Source organism: Rhyacophila brunnea, unplaced genomic scaffold, assembly GCF_057557595.1.
Source record: "Rhyacophila brunnea isolate RB1 unplaced genomic scaffold, BYU_Rbru_1.0 scaffold_15, whole genome shotgun sequence".
NCBI lineage: Eukaryota > Metazoa > Arthropoda > Insecta > Trichoptera > Rhyacophilidae > Rhyacophila > Rhyacophila brunnea.
The window spans coordinates 6,926,325-6,951,996 of record NW_028232806.1 but is presented as its reverse complement, the minus strand read 5'-3'; the positions used below and the strand labels follow the sequence as shown (position 1 = coordinate 6,951,996).

Genomic DNA, 25,672 nt, shown 5'->3' with positions numbered 1-25,672 from the left:
CGGCATTCAATATAAAATAGCTGACGATGATGTGTTGACACTTGCGAGTTCTTAATACCTAAAATTATAGAAGCTGCCGTGATTGCTTCACACTGTAAAACTACATTTTTCAAAAGGTCTGCTTCATGAAATTTTACTGCAATGACTCGGTATTATGTTACTACAGGCAATACTACTTTTTAGTACTTAGAGCCTTATTTAATACACGTATTCATATAATATGGAAGCCCAGGTTTTATGATATATGAAGCTTAGAAAAAGAAGTCACATATTTTTATTTTGCGTTTGTTTATTACAGGTCCAGTCTATGATGAAAAACCAACAAAAACAAATCCATCCCGCCATAAAGAAAATTCTCGGTACTTCCAAAGAAATAGACTTCGATAACATATTAAAAGTTAGAGCTCCGAGGAAGAGGGCGAAGATGGATCCTACTGTAAGATTTATATTATACAGTGATGATACCCCGATTTTACTTTTTTGAACAATACAAAACGTAAATAAAGGGAAATGATACATCAGGGGTGTTAAAAATTTAAAAAAATATTTTTTTTAATAAATCATACAAATTGGTTTGGTGCGCAGAACAGATTAATAAATAGAATTCTGATAGTTTATACCAGTGGTGGCGAACCTATGGTACGCGAGATGATTTTGCATGGAGAAATAATACCTGATAATAATAATAAATGACAGATCGCATTGTACTGCAATAGCAGCATATTCTTCAAGAATAAGCATTATCTTTAATGTAAATATATAATTCTTAGACTTTATTTGTCACATAAAGGGTGTTTTTTTTAGAGGTATAGAACTTTGAAATGGAATAAAACAAAGATGACTTTTTATATTGACATGAAATTTACTTTATTCGAAAGATGCTCTTCTGGCATTATAATTTAAATATGACTTCTGGCATATGACTGCCACGGCTGGCTCGGACATAGTCTAATCTGGAGGTCCAATTTTCGATGACTTTTTCCAACATTTGTGGCCGTATATCGGCAATAACGCGGCGAATGTTGTCCTCCAAGTGGTCAATCGTTTCGGGCTTATCGGCGTAGACTAGCGACTTCACATATCCCCACAGAAAATAGTCAAGCGGCGTTAAATCGCACGATCTTGGAGGCCAATTCACGGGTCCGAAACGTGAAACTATGCGGTTACCAAACGTTTCCTTCAATAAATCAATTGTGGCACGAGCTGTGTGACATGTTGCACCGTCTTGTTGAAACCACAGCTCCTGCACATCATGGTTGTTCAATTGATGAACGAAAAAGTCAGTAATCATGGCTCTATAGCGGTCACCATTGACTGTAACGTTCTGGCCAGCATCGTTTTTAAAGAAGTACGGAACAATTATTCCACCAGCCCATAAAGCACACCAAACAGTAAATTTTTCTGGATGTAACGGTGTCTCAACATACACTTGAGGATTATCATCACTCCAAATACGGCAGTTTTGTTTATTGACGTATCCATTCAACCAAAAGTGAGCTTCATCGCTAAACAAAATTTGCTTATGAAAATCGGGATCAACGGCAATCTTGTTTTAAAATAAATTTTCACAATTTGGAAGCGTTGTTCAGGCGTCAGTCTATTCATGTTGAAATGCCAAACCAAACTAAACATAAATCACTTAACAGCTGACAAAATGGCCGCCAATTAAAAAAGTGCTGCACAGCTTAAAGTTCTATACCTCTAAAAAAAACACCCTTTATATTATTATCGCACTAACCTTTAATTTTGATCGATTTACAATGACTGAGACCACTGTAGCGAGAGATCATCTGATCGGAGCAATTCTGGTATCAATTTATGTGTAAGACTAACAAACAATTTCATTATTACCCACAAAAAATGGCTGCACCAATTAAGAAATAAAAATTCGGTGAAAAAACTGAAACTGAAAACGGTTAAAAAACTGAAACGGTTAAAAAACTGATAGTAGTAATTTTGGTAGACAGTTTCAACTGAAAATAAATGTACGGAGTAATTGAAAAAAGTGATAAAGCCATATAATATGTGCTAACTTCAGTGAGTGGTATCTAGAAAATCATCATTTTTTTAATAGAATTCTTAAAAACTATTTTTCTCCGGCACGTCAGACAGCCGAAAAATAATATATGGGAAATTTTGACCCGCGTACGTAAAAAGGTTCGCCTACCCTGGGTTATACCCTGGGCCTATGCAGTGTTTTGAATGTGTGAGTGTCCTACGAAAATGAACCACACATTATAGACGTGCAATAGTGTGTATTACAACTTTCAAATACACCAATATTGAATGAGCATCAGTGCATAAACCTAGAGCAGTTGTCAGAATGAAGGACAAGCTTAGTATGCCATATTTAAGTTTATTCCATATTCTTCCACTCGAGATCGGTTGCTTGTTTCTCTACACCCGTTAGATATATTTCAGTTCCCATTATTTCTGAGTTCCTTGGTTTGGCGCATATTACGTCAACGTGTTGTGTCACCTTTTTGAAAATGTTCCTTTTTTCTTGAACTGACAATATTTTTAGTTGCTAGAATGTCATTTGAATGGTTAAAAACAACAAAAAAATATATTTTTGTGTTGTATAAAACTTGGTCTTGGGCACTACAGACATGTCTATAAATATAAATGCACACAAGCATCTGGAATTAAATTCAATGATTGCCATGAATTAAATCGAATGTGTTCAAATGAATTGGATGTTTAATTACAATACGTAATTTTAATTGGATTTTAAACATTTAAGACGTAAAATGCGGGAAATATAAATTTAATGTATAACCTGAAACTAAAATGTACTAAAATGAAACAGTACTGCAGAAAATAGTGAGAAAACGTGAATTTTGGACACGTAAAATTGGGGTTCTACTGTAATAAGAAGTGTGCTTAATTTCAAAACCTTCTTTCAACTAGGCGTCACAACTACATTGCAATTAGAAATAAAAGGGTCGAATTCTTAGACTATAGATACATCTAGACGCCATCCGTTGCATTGCTAAATGAAGCCGCGTGCCTTGCGTTTGGTTTGTGGGCAAGCGAACGCATTCGTCTACAAATGTTCGAGACCATAGACCATTTCGCTAGTGCTCGCCCAAAGTGCTCGCACTAGACGCTCAGAATTAAAATATAATTTTCTATTTTTTTATGTTATATAGTATTTTTAAGCGGTCAAAATGCAACCATTAGGTAAAGATATCCATAATTTAAGTTATTTTAAAGAAACACTAGGTCACTGATATTAAAATATATAATAATATACAAATAAATTATCACGAACATGTATCAACTTACCTATGAAACGTAATACCATCTTCTTGCTTATCAGTACGGCTACTACATTTTAAGACAACACACAGAACCATCTTTTCTACTTAATTAACTAAAAATATTTACCATTGACTTTATGTTTAACACAAAAAATATCAATTTTAGCAACTCGAGCTCGCAATTTATAGACGCTATGTGAAGCGTTTCGCCCCGATTTGATGGCGATACTTTTGGAAACTAGCTCACAGATATGTAGACCTTTTAACTTACTCTAGCGCGTGTCGCAGAGATTGTAAGGGTGCCGCATACTTTCTCACTCGCACTCATGCATCGTTTTTGTTCAGGCCTTGGTCGAATTAATAATTGCCCCGCTACGGAGTATAGCCATGTTAACACTGACCACCAAGGAACTTCCTGAACGATCGGGAATGTTGCTATTTGCCATAATTAACTCGTTACACATTTATTTTCATAACACATAATTTTTTGTAGAAAAAGCATTGGTTGACACTATATTATTATATTTACCATCCTCTGATTTTTAAATTTACAACATTATAGCTGACAGAAAATCTGACAATACCCGTGGATCCCAATACCGATTCTCTTCGACCTGAAATCAAACAAGAGCCCATAGCTGGAACTTCACAAAGCACCGATTGTCTGAGTTCCATGTCTTCTGTTGAGGAAGGCGTTGACGACAAATCATTGAAGGTGCCGCGGTATATAGAGCCTAAGGGAATGAACGCAAAGATCTTGGAGATCAATCCTAACATTAGAAATAAACAGAAGACTAAATTTAGGATTATTATCGGTAAGTAATTTACATTTTATTTATCTCATTTTTTCTCGAGAATTCTTGGGATGAAAAATCTCAATCTCAACCTCTAGCCAGGGCCGCACTGTGATACGATAGGATGTGACAAGTTTTTTGTACAAAAACAACCATATACAGCAAGAATGTAACAGTAAGTAAACAAAACAAGTCGTCGACAGAAAGCCTCCATTATATTTCTTATTTACCAAAATAATATGCCACAAAACAATGCTACCAACAAAATAGACCAAGGCAACCACATCTTTCCATCTCATCCCTGATAACTATCTTAGAAATAGAGACCATCAGTTGTTTATTCTCCCAAGGTGCAGAACCAACCTGCCACTGGTAATGCCAATTGGGAGGGCAATAACTATGTTCAACGAAATTGCTTCGGGTGTTGATATATTCAACCTACGTGAGAATGAGTTTAGGTGGACGTTGTTTTATAAATTCTTAAAATAGGGTCTGCTTAACTCATCCGGTGTACTTCCTTGTACCTATCTAATTTATCTACTCATCTATCTCTTTTTTTATATAATACTGTTATATTTATATATCTTTGTTTCTAAATGTCATGTTGTGAACGTCTTAAACTTATAATTTGTGATGTCCACAATATGTTAAAAAAATAAATAAATTGATTTGAATTGAATTGAAATTTTAGAGTTTCATCACCCTGTTTCAACCCACTGCTGGATGAAGACCTTCACAAGCTCTCTCACTGCTTTTGTTTTCTTGTTCTTCTGTGACGGATTTATATCTTGAAACTTACTTTGTGGTTTTTTTCTGCTAGTCATTGGATCTCTTGATAAGAAAAAGTCATCCACAAAGCGTAGGTGAGATGGGTTTCAGGGTTTATCTTGGAAATGCCTCCACATTTAATAACAGATGGTGTTGCATTACTTTCAGTTTTTGATTGGTGCCTGCGATAATATTGTGGAGTTTACCACAATTGAATCCACAATGCCAAATATTATGTCATCCGTGCTTAAATATTATTTGAATAGGGCCAAAAGAGATTTATGATTTATTTTCAGGCAACACTTCAAAGTACACAGCGCCCCAATCGAAGGCCGACAGATCGACCCACAAATGGCTGCTGTACATCAGGGGTTCACGGGACAGTCCCGACATATCACATTTCGTGTCTTCTGTGTCGGTACAATTACACGATTCCTACGCACCACATAACATCTTTCATCTTAGGTGAGAACTTATGTTTATCAAAGAATTTGAACTCTAACGAGGAGTCGTATTAGGGATTTTAAAGGAAGTTCTATTTTCGAATCGAACGATTGTACCCGTGGTCGTATTGGTAAAACACATAAATATTGTGTCCTCACTGGAAATCGAACCCAGAACTCTCGGGTGGAAGGCCAGCATCATGAGAGCAGCCTGCCTAAATATACTTACTGAGGGGGTCTAGGACGATTTGGCACCGCGAACTGGCCTCCGGCGATTGGCCTCCAGTAATTGGCCGCCGGTACAATCGGACGCCGGCCCAATTGGACGCCGACCCAATTCGACGCCGACCCAATTGGTCTCCGGGAGGATTGGACGCCGCACAGTTGAATTAAATGCGAAAAGGAATAGACGTACGTTACGATTTGTTGGAGTAAATAAGCAAGTCAGTTTAATATGCTTCTATCTTCTCAGTAGTTGTACCTTATACATTTCGCGCTTGACACATTTTTAATATAGATTGAGAATAATTATTATGCCTTATGATGTTTATTAAAAGAAAATATTTCTTCCATCGTTCAAACTTAAAGATGTGCATAATCAATTAATTTATTGTCTATATATGGGTACTTATTTATATTTACAACAAATATTAAAAATAATGTTAGATGTTAGAATGAAAATAACATTATATTTCAGCGTTTTATCGACTTAATATTATAATAAAGCTTAAACATGTATATTATTATCCATAAATGCGTATTTTAAGATAGTATGAAATTACAAACAAAATATTAAGTAAGTTATCTGCTAAGTATAAATGTTTCAGTAGTTTGATTGATAAACTACTTAGGTTGCCGGATGAAATCCCGAAGGCCGAAATCCCGAATGCTGAAATCCCGAATGGCTGAAATCCCAAAGGCCGAAATCCCGAAAAATAAAAAAATACAAACATCAATAATTGCGCAATCTTTGCAAGAGAGACAAAAACCAATTTTTTGTTGAAATATAAAAAATGTAAAATACGAACATCAATAATTGTGCAATCGTGAATTGCACAATTTTCAAAATGGGTTTTTCCGGCTGCGCAATTTTTTGCAGGAGAGAACATTTTGTAGAACGAATGGATTGGATCAATTCACGATTGCACAATTATTGATGTTTGTATTTTACATTTTTTTATATTTCCACAAAAAATGGGTTTTCGTCTCTCTTGCAAAAATTGCGCAATTATTGGTGTTTGTATTTTTTTATTTTTCGGGATTTCGGCCTTTGGGATTTCGGCCATTTGGGATTTCAGCATTCGGGATTTCGGCCTTCGGGATTTCGTCCGGCACCCAGTACCTAAGTAGTTTATCAATCAAACTACTGAAACATTTATACTTAGCAGATAACTTACTTAATATTTTGTTTGTAATTTCATACTATATTAAAATACGCATTTATGCATAATAATATACATGTTTAAGCTTTATTATAATATTAAGTCGATAAAACGCTGAAATATAATGTTATTTTCATTCTAACATCTAACATTATTTTTAATATTTGTTGTAAATATAAATAAGTACCCATATATAGACAATAAATTAATTGATTATGCACATCTTTAAGTTTGAACGATGGAAGAAATATTTTCTTTTAAGGTGATGTCTCTAGGTAAAGTTGTTATCGAAAAATAGCTAGAAAAGTTTATTAATCGGTAGATATATATTCAAAAGTAATGAGAAAAATAAAATAAAAAATTAAGATGTATCGTGGAGTTCTATATACCAAAAATACGTGTCAAATTCGGTACATTTCTATCGGGTGGTAAGAATGAATGACATAAGATTTATTATCAAAATTACGATAAAAATATACCTAAATCTATTACCTAGCGAAACGCTAAACGTAAATTGGAATTTATTATATCCTTATATCTTTTTTTTTAAATTTAAAAAACATCGATTTAGAGGTTAGAAAGCATGCAATTAAAATCGAAATATCTCGGTTTAGACGCAATTTATCGCAAAAAACGATTAGCGTTTCTATTAAAAATATTATTTATTAATTTTTACGGCAGTTATTTAAATTTAATCTTGTATTTTTGTATATTAACGAATCGATAGAAATCGAAACCATAATAATTGCTCGAATTGGCAACATGCTGACAACACTTAGCCGACGCTTGGCCGTATAGTGCTGCCGTCGTGGAATTATTTGGAAACAAAATATCTTCATACAAAATACACACACAACCATAACATGACGTTGAAAATGAAACTCACACATAGACAAGACAAAATAACATTTCTCTGCATTTTGACAAAAATCAGTTTATCAGTTTGAGGCGAAATTGCCATATGAATAAAAATAACTTAATAATTGAAATTACAATATTAACTTAATTTACGTAGAAACCTGCCTATATTCAAAATTTGAAACTGCGAATTATTTGCAATTAGTATTTGCTTAAATTACAACTGTTTTTTATCATTATTTATGATAAAAATAATCAACAAAATAAACAAATCTCGCATTTTAACATATGGTAGCATTCGTGCTCTCGATCGAAGATCGAATATCGGGTTTATGACAATTCTTCTTTATTTGGCCATTATTAGGTATATTGTTTGAAAACAGGAAGGAATCGACTCATCAGTAACATTTTTGTCAAGTAAGTAAACTTTTCAGTGTATAATAAATAATATTATTATCGTACATCAAAATGACAAACTATGTCACGCAGTTTTGATTGTCAAACAAACATTCAAAAATTATTGAAAAGAGTTACATATACTGTATTTTCAATCACCATCATGCATTTATCATCAATATATATTATTTTAGGCGTAGACTCATCGTTTTCGTAGAATTATAAATACTTTACGTTAGTTTGAGGTTATGTTTATGACAAATGTCATCGAGCCCATCTTGTACGTTTTGTAAATTATCTAATAGATAGTGAATTTCTTTCATTCGCATAATATGATTGTAGAACCGAATTTAATAAAATAAAATTTTAATTTCATTCAAAATTACTGAAACTTGTCTCGAAAATGTATCTCATAATCATCATTATAATTATTCACAATGCTTATACAATGTAACCAATGATTGATTGTAATCAAATATTTTATGTGCTTTCAAACACGTGTCCGTGTTTTTAATACAACATAATCGTAAATTGAAAACGTTATCTACAGTGATAAACTGATAAGTTTGACACGAGTATATGAATGTAATTAGGTTATGTTTTTTTGTTTACATATAGATAAATCTTTTAATACTGATGAACTCGACGAAATATTGGACGACAGACTGCGAAGTCGGCGACGGTTACGAGTCCGACAACAGCGACGACATTTACAACCTTCGACATCACAATCCAGGGTTCTTCCCTGGCTCACAAAATGGTAGGTTTACAATTTTCTTAATAATATATTTATTGGTTTTATAGACCATCCGGTCATACACTAGATTCATTTTCATTACATGCTTTGGCATAAAAACAAGAATTCATTACATCTTGTACACATGATGTAGCGATTGTCTCGAATGAGGAGTTGACATATTATTGCCCATCATTATTTGTATTTTTACTGCTAAATACTTGAATTAATGAGGAAATATGGATAATGTAATAATATTTTTTTCCTATTGTTTCAGTATGCCGAATGCTGGTCCGGAATTGGAGGAAGATTTGTTGGTGAGAGGGCATGTTGCTGACAATGTCCTCAGCTCCTTTTTCGAATACTTCAACCTCACTCTCTTCGAAAAAATAGCTGAGCAGACAAATTTATATTCAGCACAAAAAAGGGACTTGTGGTCGGTGAATACGAATTCGAAATTCGTATTCACCGGCATCAAAATTATGATGGGTACATTAAGGTTTCCGCAGACTCGAATGTACTGGTGTTATGATCTAAGCATTCCAATCATTAATCAAGCAATGCCCAGAGACGGGTATTTCGAACTGCGGAATCACTTTCATTTTGCAGATAACACTGCTGACCGCACGGGCTGCACAGATAAACTTTGGAAGATTAGTCCCTTTTTAAGTGAGGTTCTAAAAAAATGCCATACTTTGCCCAGACCTGCTCATAACTCCATCGATGAGCAAATGATGCCGTTCACTGGCCGCTGTAGACACAGGCAATTTGTGCTTAACAAGCCAAATCCTGTAGGCCTTAAAAATTTTGTTCTCGCGGCCAGAGATGGATTAGTGATAGATTTTCACATATATGTAGGGAAGGGAACGGTATCAGATGGAGATATGAAGCAGTTCGGTCTGGGCGCAAGTGTGGTCAAGTTACTCTGCCGGACTCTCCCCAATCCTCCTGCATTGTCTATACTGATCGTTTTTTCACTAGTTTGAAGCTCCCCGATTCGTTACTTCACGACAAAATGTTCTTAACTGGAACTGTCAGAAGTAATAGACTCGGCGATGTGATTAAGAAATTAAAAAAACGATAAGGCAATGCAGAGGGGAGATTGGGATGAGAAGGTTCGGTAGGATGACAAAGTCTGTGTAGTCAAGTGGAAAGAAAATAAATCCGTGTTATTATTTTCCACTGCGGTCGGCAGTACTCCTGTTGGTACCTGCATGCGATGGTCGAAGGAAGTAAAGAGGAAGATCAGTGCCACTCAGCCGGCCATTGTAAAGCACTACAATATGTCGATGGGTGGCATTGATCTTTGCGATCGGATAATTACTTATTACAGGACTGCGATGAAGACATGCAAATGGCCTGTGAGGGTTTTTAACCACTTTGTGGACTTGGCGGTGGTAAACTGTTGGCTAATGTATATGCGGAATTGTAAACTAGAAAATGTACCCCGATAGGATATTATGGGACTGTTGTCGTACTGAATCAGATTAGCGAAAGCTATTATTCGGTATGAAGATCGGGTAGCCAACATTTTAACACTGCCAGCACGAGGTCGGCTAAGAAACATGTCGACATCGCAGGTAGACACAGAGCCACCAGCTCGCAGGAGAACGGTTGTCCCCCAACCGATCGCTGAGGTATGTTTGGACAGCGTTGGCCACCATTCAGCATCCGTGTGCAGATACCCTGGATGCAAGTCCCGCACCAGGTATATTTGCATAAAATGCAATATATACGTGTGCACAAAATTTTGCTTTGAGCTGTATCACACAGTATAGGATGCAGCTCAAAGCAATTTTAAAGTACATATCGTCGTGGTAAATGCAATGGGTCGTATGTCAAAGATACCAAACTTTTCAGGAGAGACAAAAAACTATCCCATCTTAACCCCATTGCACCGATTTTTTTTCACAAATTTATTTACTTAGTTGAATTTGTTCCCTGTTAAGACTATTATCATCATTTTGACCTAAGATGAATATTTAGAAAGTTATGTTGACATACGACTATTTGCTCGTCAATGTTGGCCACTTTTGTTGACATAAGTCCAATTTTTATGTAAACATACCTAAATTGAAAACACTAAAATTAGGTATTTAGAATGAAACAAAATATAATATTATATTAATATAGACATATTATTATAAACTTGTACATAAACGTTTAAAAAGTAAGCTTAGACTAATGAAAACATCTTTTTTTTCAATAATTGGAGATATGTTTAAAAATCTCAGTTTAATTAGGCACTTGTATAGAAACAATTTCAATGTTTAAAAGAAAAGATTAATAGTTAATATTCAAAACATACAATATTTCTTTAAAAAGATTTATTTGAAAATATCATAGTTTAATTAAGTATTTGCATAAAAATAGAGCAGGTAAATACCTACTTAAAAGAAAAAAGAACATTTTTAAAAGAATACTTTTTTAGAAAAATAATTTGTAGGTAGGTGGTTTTATTTTGTTTTCTTCCAAAAATTTGTGAATAGCAAGCTGCGTTGTTCATCACTGATTGTATCGCACTTAAAGTTTGTTTTTGGCCCACTATTTTGAGTATGTCACTATGCCCACCACAACGTGGACCTATGGTCTTAGATTCTTTTTTAGACGTCTGTCTATACTTGTCGGACTCTTCACACTTCTCAAAACCTACATATAAGACTTGCCTAGCAATCGAAATTAAGAGTTTTTTTTGCCTCTTCCACTCTTTACAATTATTGCTTTGCCCTTTTCGTTGTATTTGATTGACTTGCTCAGTAAGTCACCATGGGTGTCAGACTGCATAGCAAACTCCTCTAAGTCTTCTGATTAGCTTGATTGATTTGATTCAGGTTGATACAGAGCTTCAGAGTCACTACTGATGTCAGATAGTGAATGTTCAGGGCCACTTATATTCAGTCATCGTCATATCACAATCTATATTTTGTGTGTGTTGATACAATGTTCTCTGCTATCTCTATGTCCAAAGGTTGCCTCAACAATGATTCTGCTTGTTCTAAAATTGGAGTTTCGACAGTCAAAGTATTATTAACCTCAGCAAAATCGAGTTCTCTTTCTGAACCAATATTTTGAAACGTGACTTCTAATGGATGCTCTAAGACCAACAATTCAAGTTTCACTGCATTCTCAGGTTCAACTTGTAACGCCATATCATCAGGGGTTCCTACTACTCCATAGGTTATTTGAGGTCCTGAAGACAATAATGATTTTTAAATTTCATAATCGTTTATGCATCTCAGCAAAATATCATCTCCACTCCACATCTTATTGTTTGTGGCGACATAATCTTATTTATTCTTACCATTATTATCCGGTGAAGTAATGTTGCTGACTGCTAAAGATACCAAGTACCGCCCACGACTTCCATTAATCATTTTGATAGCTTTTCACAAAATAATTTTTAACTAAATAAACAGTCTTATTAAAACTGTCAATTGTGATTGGTAAAAAATAATTACTTTGGCAATAAATAAATGAGACAAAAAGTAATGTTAGATTATCTGTAGAAATTATCTTGAAAACAATAATGTAATTAAAAAGTAGATTTAAAAAAAAACAGTGATTGGTAAATTACTTTCATCGTATTATTTGACGAATTCTTTAGTATAAAGTCAAGAACGAGGAATAAAAACAAACAAAAACATTACTATCATTATGATGAGCTCTGACATACGACTATTTGGCGTGACCAATATCAATGACGTGTCGGTTCGTCTTTTTGCAAGAGTTGGGATAGTCGACTTCTTATTGGTCTAACGACATAAGACCTATTGGAGGTAGTGTAGATGACTGAGCTGGTCACTATGGTGCAATAAAACAAAATTGAAATTTTTTTGACATACGACCTATTGCATTTACCACGACGATATTTAGGGTTTTATTTCATAATTTTAAGTGTAAATATATTTAATTATCCTATTTATAAGGTTTTTGTATTATTTTTATTGTGTAATGTTCTATTAAAATTGACCACTCCTATGAACAAGTTGTTTTCTTTACCTTCCCTAAGTTTATAGAGTAGGTAATATTCATCTGCAGTGTGACCTGGTATGTGCATATAGTATATTTTACTTTATAAAATAAAAATAAAAAATTTGTCAATAGACTAATACTTCTCTTCCATATTTTCATTCCTTTGGCCCTATATTGGCCTTTTGTATTCTAAATTTCTATTCAAAATGAAAAAAGAAGTTGGCAAGTATAAATTGATTTAAAACTTTTCTTTTAAATCATAAAAATGTCAATACGATATAATAAAATATTGTACTTATTTAAAAAAAAATATAATTATTTGAATAGGTATATATATATAATAATATTATAGTAGAATATATTATTATATTCTTATAATATGTAAATGAATTTTTGTCTAGCGATTTTTTTCATCTGGCAATTTAATAATACTTGCAACTTATTATGGTAACTTACTGCCATCTGGTTAGAATTGACCAAAGTTTTTAGTAACAGATTTTTAGAAATTCATGGTAGATGCCTTTAAATATAAAAAGATGGCGTAAAAGTCACATTATATGTGTTATTTAGGCCAAAGACATCGCCTTAATAAACATCATAAGGCATAATAATTATTCTCAATCTATATTAAAAATGTGTCAAGCGCGAAATGTATAAGGTACAACTACTGAGAAGATAGAAGCATATTAAACTGACTTGCATATTTACTCCAACAAATCGTAACGTACGTCTATTCCTTTGCACATTTAATTCAACTGTGCGGCGTCCAATCCTCCCGGAGACCAATTGGGTCGGCGTCCAATTGGGTCGGCGTCCAATTGGGCCGGCGTCCGATTGTACCGGCGGCCAATTACCGGAGGCCAATCGCCGACTACAAACTTCACAGTCATACTCGGAAGTTTATGTATTTTTTTAATTGCCGAGGCCACACATAAGAGATAATAAGGCTTGCAGTGGTAATACAGGCCTATAGTTTTTTTATACAATGAATCATCATTAATTAGATGAATAATCACATTAATTTACAAATAATAATAAAGTAATGCCTACTTTGATTTCAAATACAAAGCCGATCGTCCATAGTAGCTCAATTTAGAAAGCGCTTCAGTGAGTATTAAAAAGGCCAATAGTTGAAATTAGTGGACTATGTTCGTGGGCGCGATACCCGAGAGGTGCAGGTTCAATTCCTGCAGGGTGGGGGTGTCTTACCTTTTTTTAAAAATATTTGTTCTATTGGTTATAAATGTTTTTCAAAATTATGCATGCAAATAATAATTTGTACATACGTAACTAAGTAATAAAAACAAAACATCAACAGTCTGCCTATAGTTGTTGTCAAATGACTATGACTTCATGTAGGTTTAGTTCAAACTTTTTGAATTTAATACTATTTGTTGACACATTTTCAGGTCTCCTCCATACCACATTTCCCGCCGCGGTTGGGGTGAGTTTCCCGTGAAGCTTCGAATTCACTTCAAGAATGAGAAACTGAACAAACCCGTTAACCTGGAGCACCTGCTGAAGCTAGACAGAAACTATTCGGGTCTCCAAGAATTGGGTTTGTGATTAAATCTATTTTATAAAACACTAGCTGAAGTACCCGGTTTCGCACAAGGTACCGGTGTACATCTTACTTAACAAAAGAATCTATATTATAGGCATACAATATGTCAAAATGAAAATAATTCATTTCTGTAAGATTACCACGAATGCGAATTCAGATATTTACACATCAAGAAATTTAATATACAGTCTTTTGAGAATGCTTGGTAGAGTTTATAATCTAAGTTAATATTTTTTCTAGGCGGCGAGACAGTGGTTGATGTTTGGTTGTATGCTGATGATACGATGTTAGGAAATAAGATGGCAAAACCTCCCGATGATAAAGAAACAAAAACCACTTCACATCGAGCGCATCAAGCGTTAAAGGAGGGGCATACCTTATTGAACTCTGAATTCTTCCCACTGTATAGCTCGAACATTAAAAATAAATCGACTATAGAAGCGAGTAATCCAGAAAATAATATTCAGGATATTACAACTGACCATCAAAGTTCTCTGCTGTCTGATATTGATATTAAAACAGAGCAAGCAGTCGATGATATAATGGAAATAAATGAAACTAGAATGGAATGTGATGTCGGTTATAGAGAGGTTTTAAATAATATTAAAAAAGAAAAAGAAGACAACATACAAGACAACTGTCACTTGAATTATAATGGTTTTATAGGTAAAATTAAAGAAGAACCAATCGATGAATCGGATGTAATGGACTGTTTTTATAACCATAGTAGTAATAATGATAATACAGTTTTTAATCGTGTTGAAGATATTAATGTTTTCAATAACCGAGTGTTGCCGTTGCAAAATAATTTAATTCACCCAAAAAAAGAGGCAGCCGTTATTATATCGCAGAGAAGTGATACAAAATCAATTAAGAAACAAGTTTCTTTGCTTAAAAGTAATAATTCACGAAGTCTTTTGAATCCTGCTGTGATTGAAAAGTTAAGCCCTAATAAAAGTAGAAACTTAATATCTAGAAGTATTCTGAAATATAACAGTGATAAAGAAAAAATAACAAAAAATCTATTAGTGTTGAATTCAATGCTCAATGATCATTGCTATGTTAATGAAAAATATTTAATACATAACGTATCGGAAATAAAAGAAAATCAACAAAAACAATCAAATGAAAATGTCGCTTTAAAAATTGAGAGTTCTGTTCGGACAAATGTTTTATGTAATGACAAAATTGATCATTTGAAGAGTTTTAATTTAATTTATGCCAATAAGGGAATATTACTCGACGGGGCGACATTGTTGAATAATTTCCCTAAACCAAGTCAAAAGATAATTTTGGGTATAAACAGTGATTCTAGTTACCGAATTGGTCTATCAAAGGCTGATCGTCTCGCGAGTCAAAAGGTTGTAGATATTGTCAGCTTTTTCAGAGACTATTTAGAAAGGTGTTCTGATACTCGATGTGCTGTTAGTCTCATGCTGAAGAATATGCCAATGGTGGAGGAGTCGGCGAGCTCTGCTGATTTTTTAAAGGCCTTCCCGTACACTGTGCAAAATACGGATGCGTATTTTGCATTGGATTGTACAAAACGGAGGAATCTAGAGGTTAGTATATATGTTTAATGGAATATTATTTAATTATATTATTGAATTCTGTAGAGTCACGGGGTTGACCGAACTGCTAATAACCAATCCTCTTAGTTAGGTTGCTCCAGGTGTACCCCGAGTCATCGTTTGTGCACATTGGTCAACACATAACCATCACAGACAGACGATTGGTGGCTGGAAGTGACATTACTCAACGATCTTTTTGAGAAGTTGAACATTTTAAATTTCACCCTGCAATGAGTGTATGAAAATATCATATTAATTACAGGCAAATTGAAATCTTTCAGTAACAAAGAAGAACTGTGAACCAACGCATCTATTCTATACACAAGACTGCTATCGGCAGCTATCGAGAGTAGTTTTTCATATTTTTGTATCAAAGTATTAACACTTATTGTAACAATTACAATAAGTTAGTTGTAATTGTTACAATACGTGCTATGTTTTAACAGCACCTCTCTTGGCTGTGATAAATTTTAGAGAGAGATAGACAGTTTTGACAGTTTTGACTGTTTAGACGGCTAACTTATTGTAACAATTATAATACTTCGATACAAACATATGAAAAACTACCCTTGATAGCTGCCGATACCAGTCTTGTATATAAAATAGATGCGCAAATATGTTAAAAACTCACAGCTTGATTACTTACTTCCTAGGCTTGGGATTTGTTCTTGAGGTGTTTTTGAGATTGTTATATTCTTAAATCTTGTGAATTATTCATTGAATAAAAAAAATAGTCGATAAGACAATTATAATTTTATTATTATCCATTATGATCTTCTCTTTATAGTGGACACGAGCAAAAACCATCCAAAACTATTTAAAATTGGCCTATGCAAATAATCCCACACAATCAAATATAGAAATATGGACGACCAAACAAATAATTCTATTTTCACATTGCCACGGATACTTTCCCATTAAAAGTACACGTACAGACAATGAGAACGTGAATTTCGATGAGTCTAACAATTTATATCTCTATGGTTATGATGGAGAAAAAACATTCCAAGAAAAGATAGACTTAAAAGAACAGTTCGCCAGTGCGTCACATATAAACACTAAAACAAAAACTGATGTGTTCACAACTAATGAAGTAAAAACAGAAAGAATTCCAGTGATCAATATTAAGAAAGAATTTTCCGATGACATAGACAATCATGAGTATATTACAAACTCAAAAGTTGGTATTAATGCACCAAATTTGTCTGTAATCAAAAGAGAATCTATTTATGAAGAGATAAGTTCTAGTGATCGTGATAGAGCTGTTGTTTATGAATTGGATGATAGTTCTGATGAAGAAATTGACATTTGCGATGTATCAGATGGTAATAATCAGCTGATGCCGGGCAGCCATCTCTCTCACCATGACATTTCTCGCAAAATGGCCGCCTGCGAAGTGTTGCCATTTGAAAGTGATGATGAAAAATTGAGATGTTTCTTTATTGAGAAGAAATGTGCTGAATTGGGAATCGAACTGAGGAATGAGCATGTAGGGAATGGATTTAGTCACAGGTAAATAAAAAGAATATATTCTATACTAGTTATTTTCGATAGAAATGTTACATCAATGTATGGCCATTATTAATTAACACTTAAAGTATCTATTAACAATATTATGCATTATTAATATATTTTATATTCCTATCTAGATAAAAAAAAGTATATCACGATAAGAAACTATTGTTTTTTTTTCCAGTTTGGTTCACAAAACAATACTTGCAGCCGTTAAATGTTTAGTGGAAGATATCGCGCGGAGGTCCCTTGCAGTTAAAATGGCCGCCATGGATACTAAAATGGATGTCACCATAGACAACATTGGACAAAGTGTAAGATGCTCACCAAAGCTTTGGGACAAGTAAGTTTTTCTGTTCTGAACGACCTCTATATTATCTATGACAACCAAACAACTTCGTTTTTTTTCATTCTATATTATTCTGTCATGACACAAGATTCAACATATGACACAAAATGTCTAGAAAAAATATTCTTAAAAAAATTTCACATCGAGCATTCACATTATAATACAAATTAAGCCTACAACTGCCTGCGAAAGGACAGACCGCGTCAATTATTCTATGATAAATAGGCGTGGCGGGTCATGGTTTCCTCCCAAAAACCTTCTCCATCCCATACCAATCCAATGGTTAATAGTTTCCATTTGGTTTGGTCAAGCATCCAGCAGGCCAGCCATCATGGTTTCAGCCGTCCAGGTATTCTTTTGCCCTCAGGTGATGTGCATATAGCCATAAATATATAAATTTTGCTATGGCTACCAATTCCTTGCAATGCGGATGTTATTTCTCAAAATATGGCAGCACTGGCGTGTAGCGTAGACTTCCCTCTCCAGAACGAGTGGTGAGCCGGCTCGGTGGCTACTTCAGTATGACCTTTGCGTCTGTTTGAGATGGATGCTCCGCTGTCGAATCCCGCCGCCTGCGAGGTGCGTTCAATCATTCGGTTTCTCAACCAGGAGGTCCACCCTGTTGGGTTGTCCACCAGAGGAATGTCAGGAAGTATTTTACCGAGTTTTCGAATGGTGGAACAAGTGTTCATGATGAGGGGAGAGAGAGGAGGTCCTCAATTGGTGATGTTTTGTTGAAGAAAATAAATGATAAAGTTCGTGAAGATCGCCGTCTGACAGTCCGTGAAGTCGCAATTTTGATCCCAGACGTTAGTAAGTTTACCGATTTAAACGATTTTGAGAAGAAAATTGGGGTATGCAAAGGTGTGCTCGTTGGGTGCCCAAAATGCTGACGGAAGCCCATAAACAACATTGTTTGAAAAGCGCTTAGGTCTTTTTGAACCTTGTGGACTCATTCAAATGGGATGTCCTCCGTCATCCCTACCTGGCGCCGACTTATTTCCATCTTTTTATTTACCTGAAGCAACATTTGGCCATAAAACGCTTCGAGACCGATGAGGACGTGGAGAAAGAGGTGAGAACATTTTTGAGGACGGCGCCGCTGGAGTTCTACGACAAGGGAATCAAGGACCTAGTGCCACGGCTCACCAAGTGCGGATATGAACCTAAAATTTCGTACGCTTTATTTATAAAAATAAAATTTTCGTGATTTTAAAAATAATAAAGGTCTTTAATTCTTGGACAACCCTCGTACTAATGGCTCATAAAATTCCCACTTTAGTTACAGTGCAATGTCTTTGGCTCGGAAGATATTTCTAGCATGAAGAAGTTGATATGTCTACAACCAAAAGAATCTCGATAATGAAACAGCACTTTCGTTTGAAAAGTGTAATAATTGCTTGAATTTAATTCTGTTTTTATTCTAATTCCAGAACGGAAACTGGTGCAGTTCACACAGTCTCCTTACGGCATGTTTACGAAGCAATATTGGGAAGAAAGGAGCTGGATCTGTTGACTAATAGCGGTCTTGGATCAGAGATTGTCAAATATCACGGAAACCTTTAAAGGTTGAAACCTAGTGACAAATTAGTGACTTTTTCAAATGATTTCACCAAGGTTTACGATGTGATTGTTTATTTCTCTGCCGACTCACCGATTAATCTTTAAGTACGTACTTTAGTTGTAGCGGTAAGAATAATTCAATGAATTGTATGAGCAGAGATTAAATTAATTTTATTGCATAATCGAGGAGATGGGAGATTAAAATTATCAAATTAGCATAAGTAGTCAAGTTGAAGTAAATCGACAATAAAGTAAAATATACAATTGTAAATTCTATGTAACTATTTGCAACATTCTGCAAATGCTGTCTTGTTTTCATGTAATCCATTATTACTATTCTAAAAAAATAGTGGCTTTTCTTTTTGTTATTTTTATTGGTTGAAGGGGTGGGGTACACAGAAGTCTATGCAGTGTAATTTAATGATAGATGTATAGCTTTTCATACAATGCAATTACATTTTTTAAAATCTTTTCATGCATAATAGGTGTGATGTGAAAGCTGCTCCTAAAGCGCGACCCAAATTGAGGTGCATGTCATGGTGCATATCACCTACTGTCACGGGCTGCCGCTACGGAAAAAAAGTGTGTAATGTCGTTGTTCTTGGTGTTTAAAATGTTATCAGACTTGATGCTCCCATCCCGTAGCACATTTTGAACCTTTAAACGAACATTGTCATTTCGCAAAATCTGCCATAATCACTAAAACATCAATGAGGTCACCTTACGTTGAACTGCACTGCATAGACACCTGCATGACGTTTTTATCATATTCCACATGCCTACACTTTTCGAATTTCATGTCAAAATCACGATTTTTTGTTTTTAGCGGTTGGCACTATGTATTTTTGATAAAAATGTTGTCTATTATCTATGGTCTGCAGGTTTGGTTCTTTTCAAAATATTATCTATGGATGTCATGCCATAAGTATTTTAACGTACGCACACGTAGAAACTGTTAAAAGTAATTGAAATTAGCATGAATAATTAATAATAATTCAAATTACAAATACATTATTGTAGGCCCTCTTCATCAGTGAATTTACGGAGATGGTACACGTTCAAAATATTCTACAAAATGACGAAACCATAGACTAAATTTTCGCCGTGACAGTAGGTGACATGCACCTCAATTTGGCTCGCGCTTATCTCTTTTTATAGGTACTCATATATTTTGTACCTCTTTCTCATTCAACCATTAATTATTGTTGAAGAGACAATGATTTTCTTACAATTAATTCATATTGTTGATTTTTCTATTAATGATGTACCAGTAATATCATAACAAAATGATTAGGTTTTATAATTATGTGCATAATGATTTTCTTACAATTAATTCATATTGTTGATTTTTCTATTAATGATGTACCAATAATATCATAACGAAGATTAGGTTTTATAATTATGTTGTTTTGATCTTTGAATTCAAAGTATAATGATATCTGAGGTCCAACTTTTCAAATGAACCATAAAAGAAAATCACCTAATATCAGTTTTGTATGAAAAAGTTTTATGTGTGCTTCAATTTACACAACCACAACTGAAAGCAGCGGTTGTATAAAATAATCATTTATTGATAAAATATAATATAAATCTTACGCAATCATAATAAATGCACACACCAAATTTTCAAGGCATTATCCGACACCCTTCAAAGTAGAATACTTATTTTTAAGCTGTTTCATGTTTTTAAGCAAGTATATATGAATACGTGTATTAATTAAGGCTCTAAGTACCAAAAAGTAGTATTGCCTGTAGTTACAAAATACCGAGTCATTGCAGTAAAATTTCATGAAGCAGACCTTTTGAAAAATGTGGTTTCACAGTGTGAAGCAATTACGGCAGCTTCTATAATTTTAGGTATTAAGAACTCGCAAGTGTCAACACACCATCGTCAGCCATTTTATATTGAATGAGGTTGACCACTGTAGTGCTATTTACACCATTATAAATAAAACAGGCCAACGGACTTACAATGTCGACAGGTTTAAATATTTTGCTGTATTTTTTTGACTTGCTTGAGGCACTTAGACCATAGTTGAAGTTATTGGCGTTAGTATGTAGAACACTTTTCTAAAAAAATGTCAGTTTTTTGTTTTTGGTACTTAGCGCCTTAATTAATACACGTATTCATATATATATCATGTACATGATATATATATATATACTTGCTTACAAACAATATCAGCAATATCTTGTACAGTGAAATCCCGATTCTACGGTTTTCAAGGGACCCTAAGAAAAAACGATGAATGTGGGATATATAAAAAATAAAAAAATCGTTTTTCTCCTGGATTTTTTTCGACTTTTTGATTTATTTTCAGTTTCTCAGCTAGTTCTAGTTTTCTTCATGGGGGCATTTTAGTTGCGACTTATAAAAATTCATGAACCTGACTGAAAGGTCTGTAGTATGTCTCATAAACAATTCTACGAAAGCTAAATGAAAAATATTCAACAAAAATGGTCAATCAGGATAATATTTGTGACGGGACCATAATATTTAGACGATACATCGAGGAAAATGATAAATCGGGGAACGGTTAATACGGGATTATTTAACATTGTTCTTATGGGTGTTCGGCGGGACTTTCAAAAATGAACGATCCGTGCGGGAAAACGATTAATGCGAGAATGGTAGATTGGGGTTCCACTGTATTGTACTGCTTATTTAAAAAATTGAGCCCCTGCTGGCAAATATTTTATAACCTTATTACTTTATTTAATGCATTAAATTCTAATTTATATCTTCTATGAAGGTATTAATTAAATCATATATTTTTTGTTCAATTGTTACTTAACAAGAATGTCATAGGATCTAATGAATATTGTAATATATTTTTCTAGTTCTTTATTTGCTTGTAAATAGTGATTCATCTGTTCCATAATAATAATATACTGTCGTACGATACATAAATATTTGGGACCTTACCACAATTGTGTGCAAAAGGAAAACACGTCTAAAATTAATACTTTTCAAGAAAGCCTAAGGATGACATGAGTTTTAGGCTACCTTGAAATTTACCAGCTCGACAGCGTCAATTCCACTTTTTTTACACATATTACAATTCGGAGGCTTAGGGTGACAAGGGCGAAACGACAAAACAATGGTTTTGAGATAAACACAAAAACAGTCTTCTTTTAAGTGATTTTCTCCTTAAGACATATTATTTTTATCAGTAAAAACTACAGTTGAGAGTGTAAGGTTTTACCTTTATAATGATGTAATAAAAGTGATTTTCGGAGCCAGTTCAATGCTTAACTCAAAACCGTGATTATTGTAGTTTCGCCCTTGTCACCCTAAGCCCCCGAATTAATTTGGCATATTTAAATAATTTTTATGATTTTTCATTGTGATATTGTACAGTAGGACCTCAGTTATCCAGAGTTTTGATTGTCAGTTTCATTTGATTATAAGAAAAATGTACAATTTAAATTATATAATCAGTAAGGAAAATTTTTTCAAAAAAGTGCTGTTTGCTGACAAAGTTTATGCTGGAACTAGATAAATGTTTTATTATTTTTTCGACTATTCAGAATTCGTGCATCACCAATTCGGATAATCGAGGTTTTACTGTATGTGATTTTCTCAAAGCTTGGGTGTTTTTGTAATTGTCCAGTGCGCTGACATTCTTCATTTTCTTTTCTTCGCCTTCCGTAGCGGCCACCCAAAACCATCTCTCTCCAGGTTATTTGGTCCGCGCCGAACAATATGTCCAAAAAACTGCATAATGCGTCTCAGACCGATCTCAGCCGTCCCTTTATCTGTAGTCTCTGGATGAAACACAAGCTTATAGCTGGCATATTTTAATGCACCAACATGCAGAATATTCATTTTTATATGGCTACCAATGCAACCACACTAAAAACCTTGAGGAATCTACATTAGCAATTCTCAAGCTGGGGGATGCGAAAAGTTTAAACTATAATTCTGTATTGCTTCATGTATTAAATTTCGTGTAAAAAATCCATTTTTTTTTTACACGTAGTAACGTAAATTTTGGAAACCAATGGTATATAATTTTTTTCTTCTTAACTCATACAGCGCTGACAACACGGCTGCCGTGTCGGCATTAGATACTATTAGCATGTTATTTAAATGTGCTAATTAAATAGTAATAACTGCATAATGTAGAGCTATTCATCTATGAAAATCCACCATAATGATTACGTACAAATTTGTATAAACTGTACCAATCCAATCCAATTTAATCCAATAAGATTAATTTTGTATTTTTTACATTTTTCTTTAAAATATCAGATATTTTTTATATTATGTTAATGATTATGTACAAGTCATATAATATACCTAGTCGCCTTTAAACATGTACCCATGACCTATCTGATTCCATTATTTATTTCGCTACATAATCCAAAAGCCTGTAAACACATGTATTTTTTAAAAACGTAGTGTAAATCAGTGTTATGCACCCATTTACAGACATAATTTAAGATGCAATTATTTTCAATAAAAAAAAATGTTATATGTTCTTTTAGATTCTTCAGTGACACAATATTTATTTATTGATTCTACTTGATAAAGCTCACCGAGCAAGCGAAACACGTAAAGCAATCTTTATATAATATGTTATTAATTAAACTTTATTTTTATAACTTACGAAGAGGTTTTGTATTAGATTTTTGTTTTACAAGTAATGGATGTTAAACCATGTGATTTTGCCAGACCGATTCGAACCCGAGATCCATAACTTTAAAAGCTGCCACATTACCGCACGGCCATTGCGGGCACATTCAATGTAATCTATAGTAGGTACAAATTAATTGGGTGGGTACTGAATGAATGTTGTAACATAAGTTCAGCATTATTAATTATAAGGAAAATCTGTGATTCTACAAAATTATAAAGAGATATGTGTTGATTATTTTAATGACATCAACTATTGTCAATTCTTGATAGAAATATATGTTAATTGAGAAGCTAAGGATTAAATATGTCCCAGTGGATAGGTATTAACCGCATTGAGTTATTGGCTGACTGCAAAGTTAAATAAATATGTGATTGTAAATTTTATAACACAACCGTTTTCAATATTTTGTAACTGAGGTATTCTTCCCATTATGATTCAAGTAAAAATATTTTTATGTATTCACATGTAACTTTTAGGCCATCCTCCCACGGAGCAACTGAAATCCGACGGAACTGAAACTAAAATTCCAACCAATATCTAGCTAATGTATTTCAATGGTGGCTCGCTGACGGTGAGACTGGAATCTCTGTTTCGAAACGGTCGCGAAGAGACGCGACATGCTAGTCGCGCGGTCTCTCAAGTTTCCAGTTACCGTAAAACAATGGTACCAATTTCAATAGATTCGGTGAAAAATCATATTTTCTTACCAAAATTGGTAGCACTGCTTAACAAGTGTCATGCTGTAAAAACCATTAACAACCCAAGATAAGCAAAATTGAAATAACCTAATTGTATTCGAGTAAACGCAGCAGCATGCATGTTGTCGGTTTTTGTACAAAACAGCTGATGGTCCAGTTTGACGTTATGTGATTATTATTTCAAGTCGGTTTTAGTAGTGCCGTGTGCGAAGCATCACATTGGTCAGTTTATGAGTTCCATCAGATTTCAGTTGCGCTGTGGGAGGAGGGCCTTAGTGATATAACTCGGCCAGCGTATGACTAAAAATGGAAGCGGGTGGCATTTTAATTCTGCTCGAAGATAGTATTTTGCCTTGGGGACGTCACTGTTCATCCAAGCACGAGCATTTCTTATCTTAACCCAATGCTTACGGGACCTTTTAATTAATTTTGTAATTAAAGTGTTAATTTGCATTTGAAAAGCAATTAGTAAGCATTGGGTTAAGTAGCTAATTCTTTTGTGGCGCTCTCGGGTATTTGTCAATAGTTGAATAATCATGAATTAAACTGGTCTTTTGTCACCAAAAGACAAAGAAAGTCAGTTGTAAGTGGATATAAATAAAACATTGTGAATTAACAATGAGAGTTTTTTATATCATCGAATTTTGATGACATTCATTTTATATTAATTAACCTGAAGTACCTACATATTTTAATTAATGCGTCCTTTGAGTCATAGGTAAATTAAATTATTTTTGATCACAGATGAATTATTTAAATTTTAGTGATTTGAAAAATTAATTCTTGTTATCATTTAATTGTCTGTATAGCTGTAAAAATGTATTTTTTGTTTCAGTTGACAGTGTCGTGATCGTTATTAAATTATGTGGATGAAGTACTATTGTATTGTTTTATTAATGCATTTGCATAGGTTTTGCTTTTGTGCATCAACTGACATACCGTCGCCGTAGATGTCAAGGGAGCCAAGCCACAAATTTGATGATAATGAGTATAGTACACAAAAGCATTTTAAAATCATCAAAGATGCAGTGGTCAATGGATTTAAGTCACAAAACTCTTTTGACTACATTTTTTGTACATTTCAATATTCTGTGGTCAAGAGATATAACACACATAACTTCTAAGATACTATTTTTTTTTAGTTATTTGTACAAAATAAT

At 34.0% G+C, this 25,672-nt stretch overlaps 1 protein-coding gene across 1 annotated transcript in view; it reads left to right on the top strand.

The window, feature by feature from the left end:
* Positions 1-25,672, top strand: part of D12 (YEATS domain containing 2 homolog D12) — a 440,970-nt gene that overhangs the window by 3,858 nt on the left and 411,440 nt on the right. Inside the window, exons 3-10 of the mRNA XM_085943032.1 lie at positions 299-436; positions 3,826-4,078; positions 5,122-5,290; positions 14,022-14,170; positions 14,417-15,738; positions 16,535-17,259; positions 17,444-17,602; positions 19,042-21,028. Coding sequence (XP_085799158.1) covers positions 299-436; positions 3,826-4,078; positions 5,122-5,290; positions 14,022-14,170; positions 14,417-15,738; positions 16,535-17,259; positions 17,444-17,602; positions 19,042-19,174 — 3,048 coding nt within the window. The 3' untranslated portion in view covers positions 19,175-21,028. The remainder of the gene's footprint in view (positions 1-298; positions 437-3,825; positions 4,079-5,121; positions 5,291-14,021; positions 14,171-14,416; positions 15,739-16,534; positions 17,260-17,443; positions 17,603-19,041; positions 21,029-25,672) is intronic.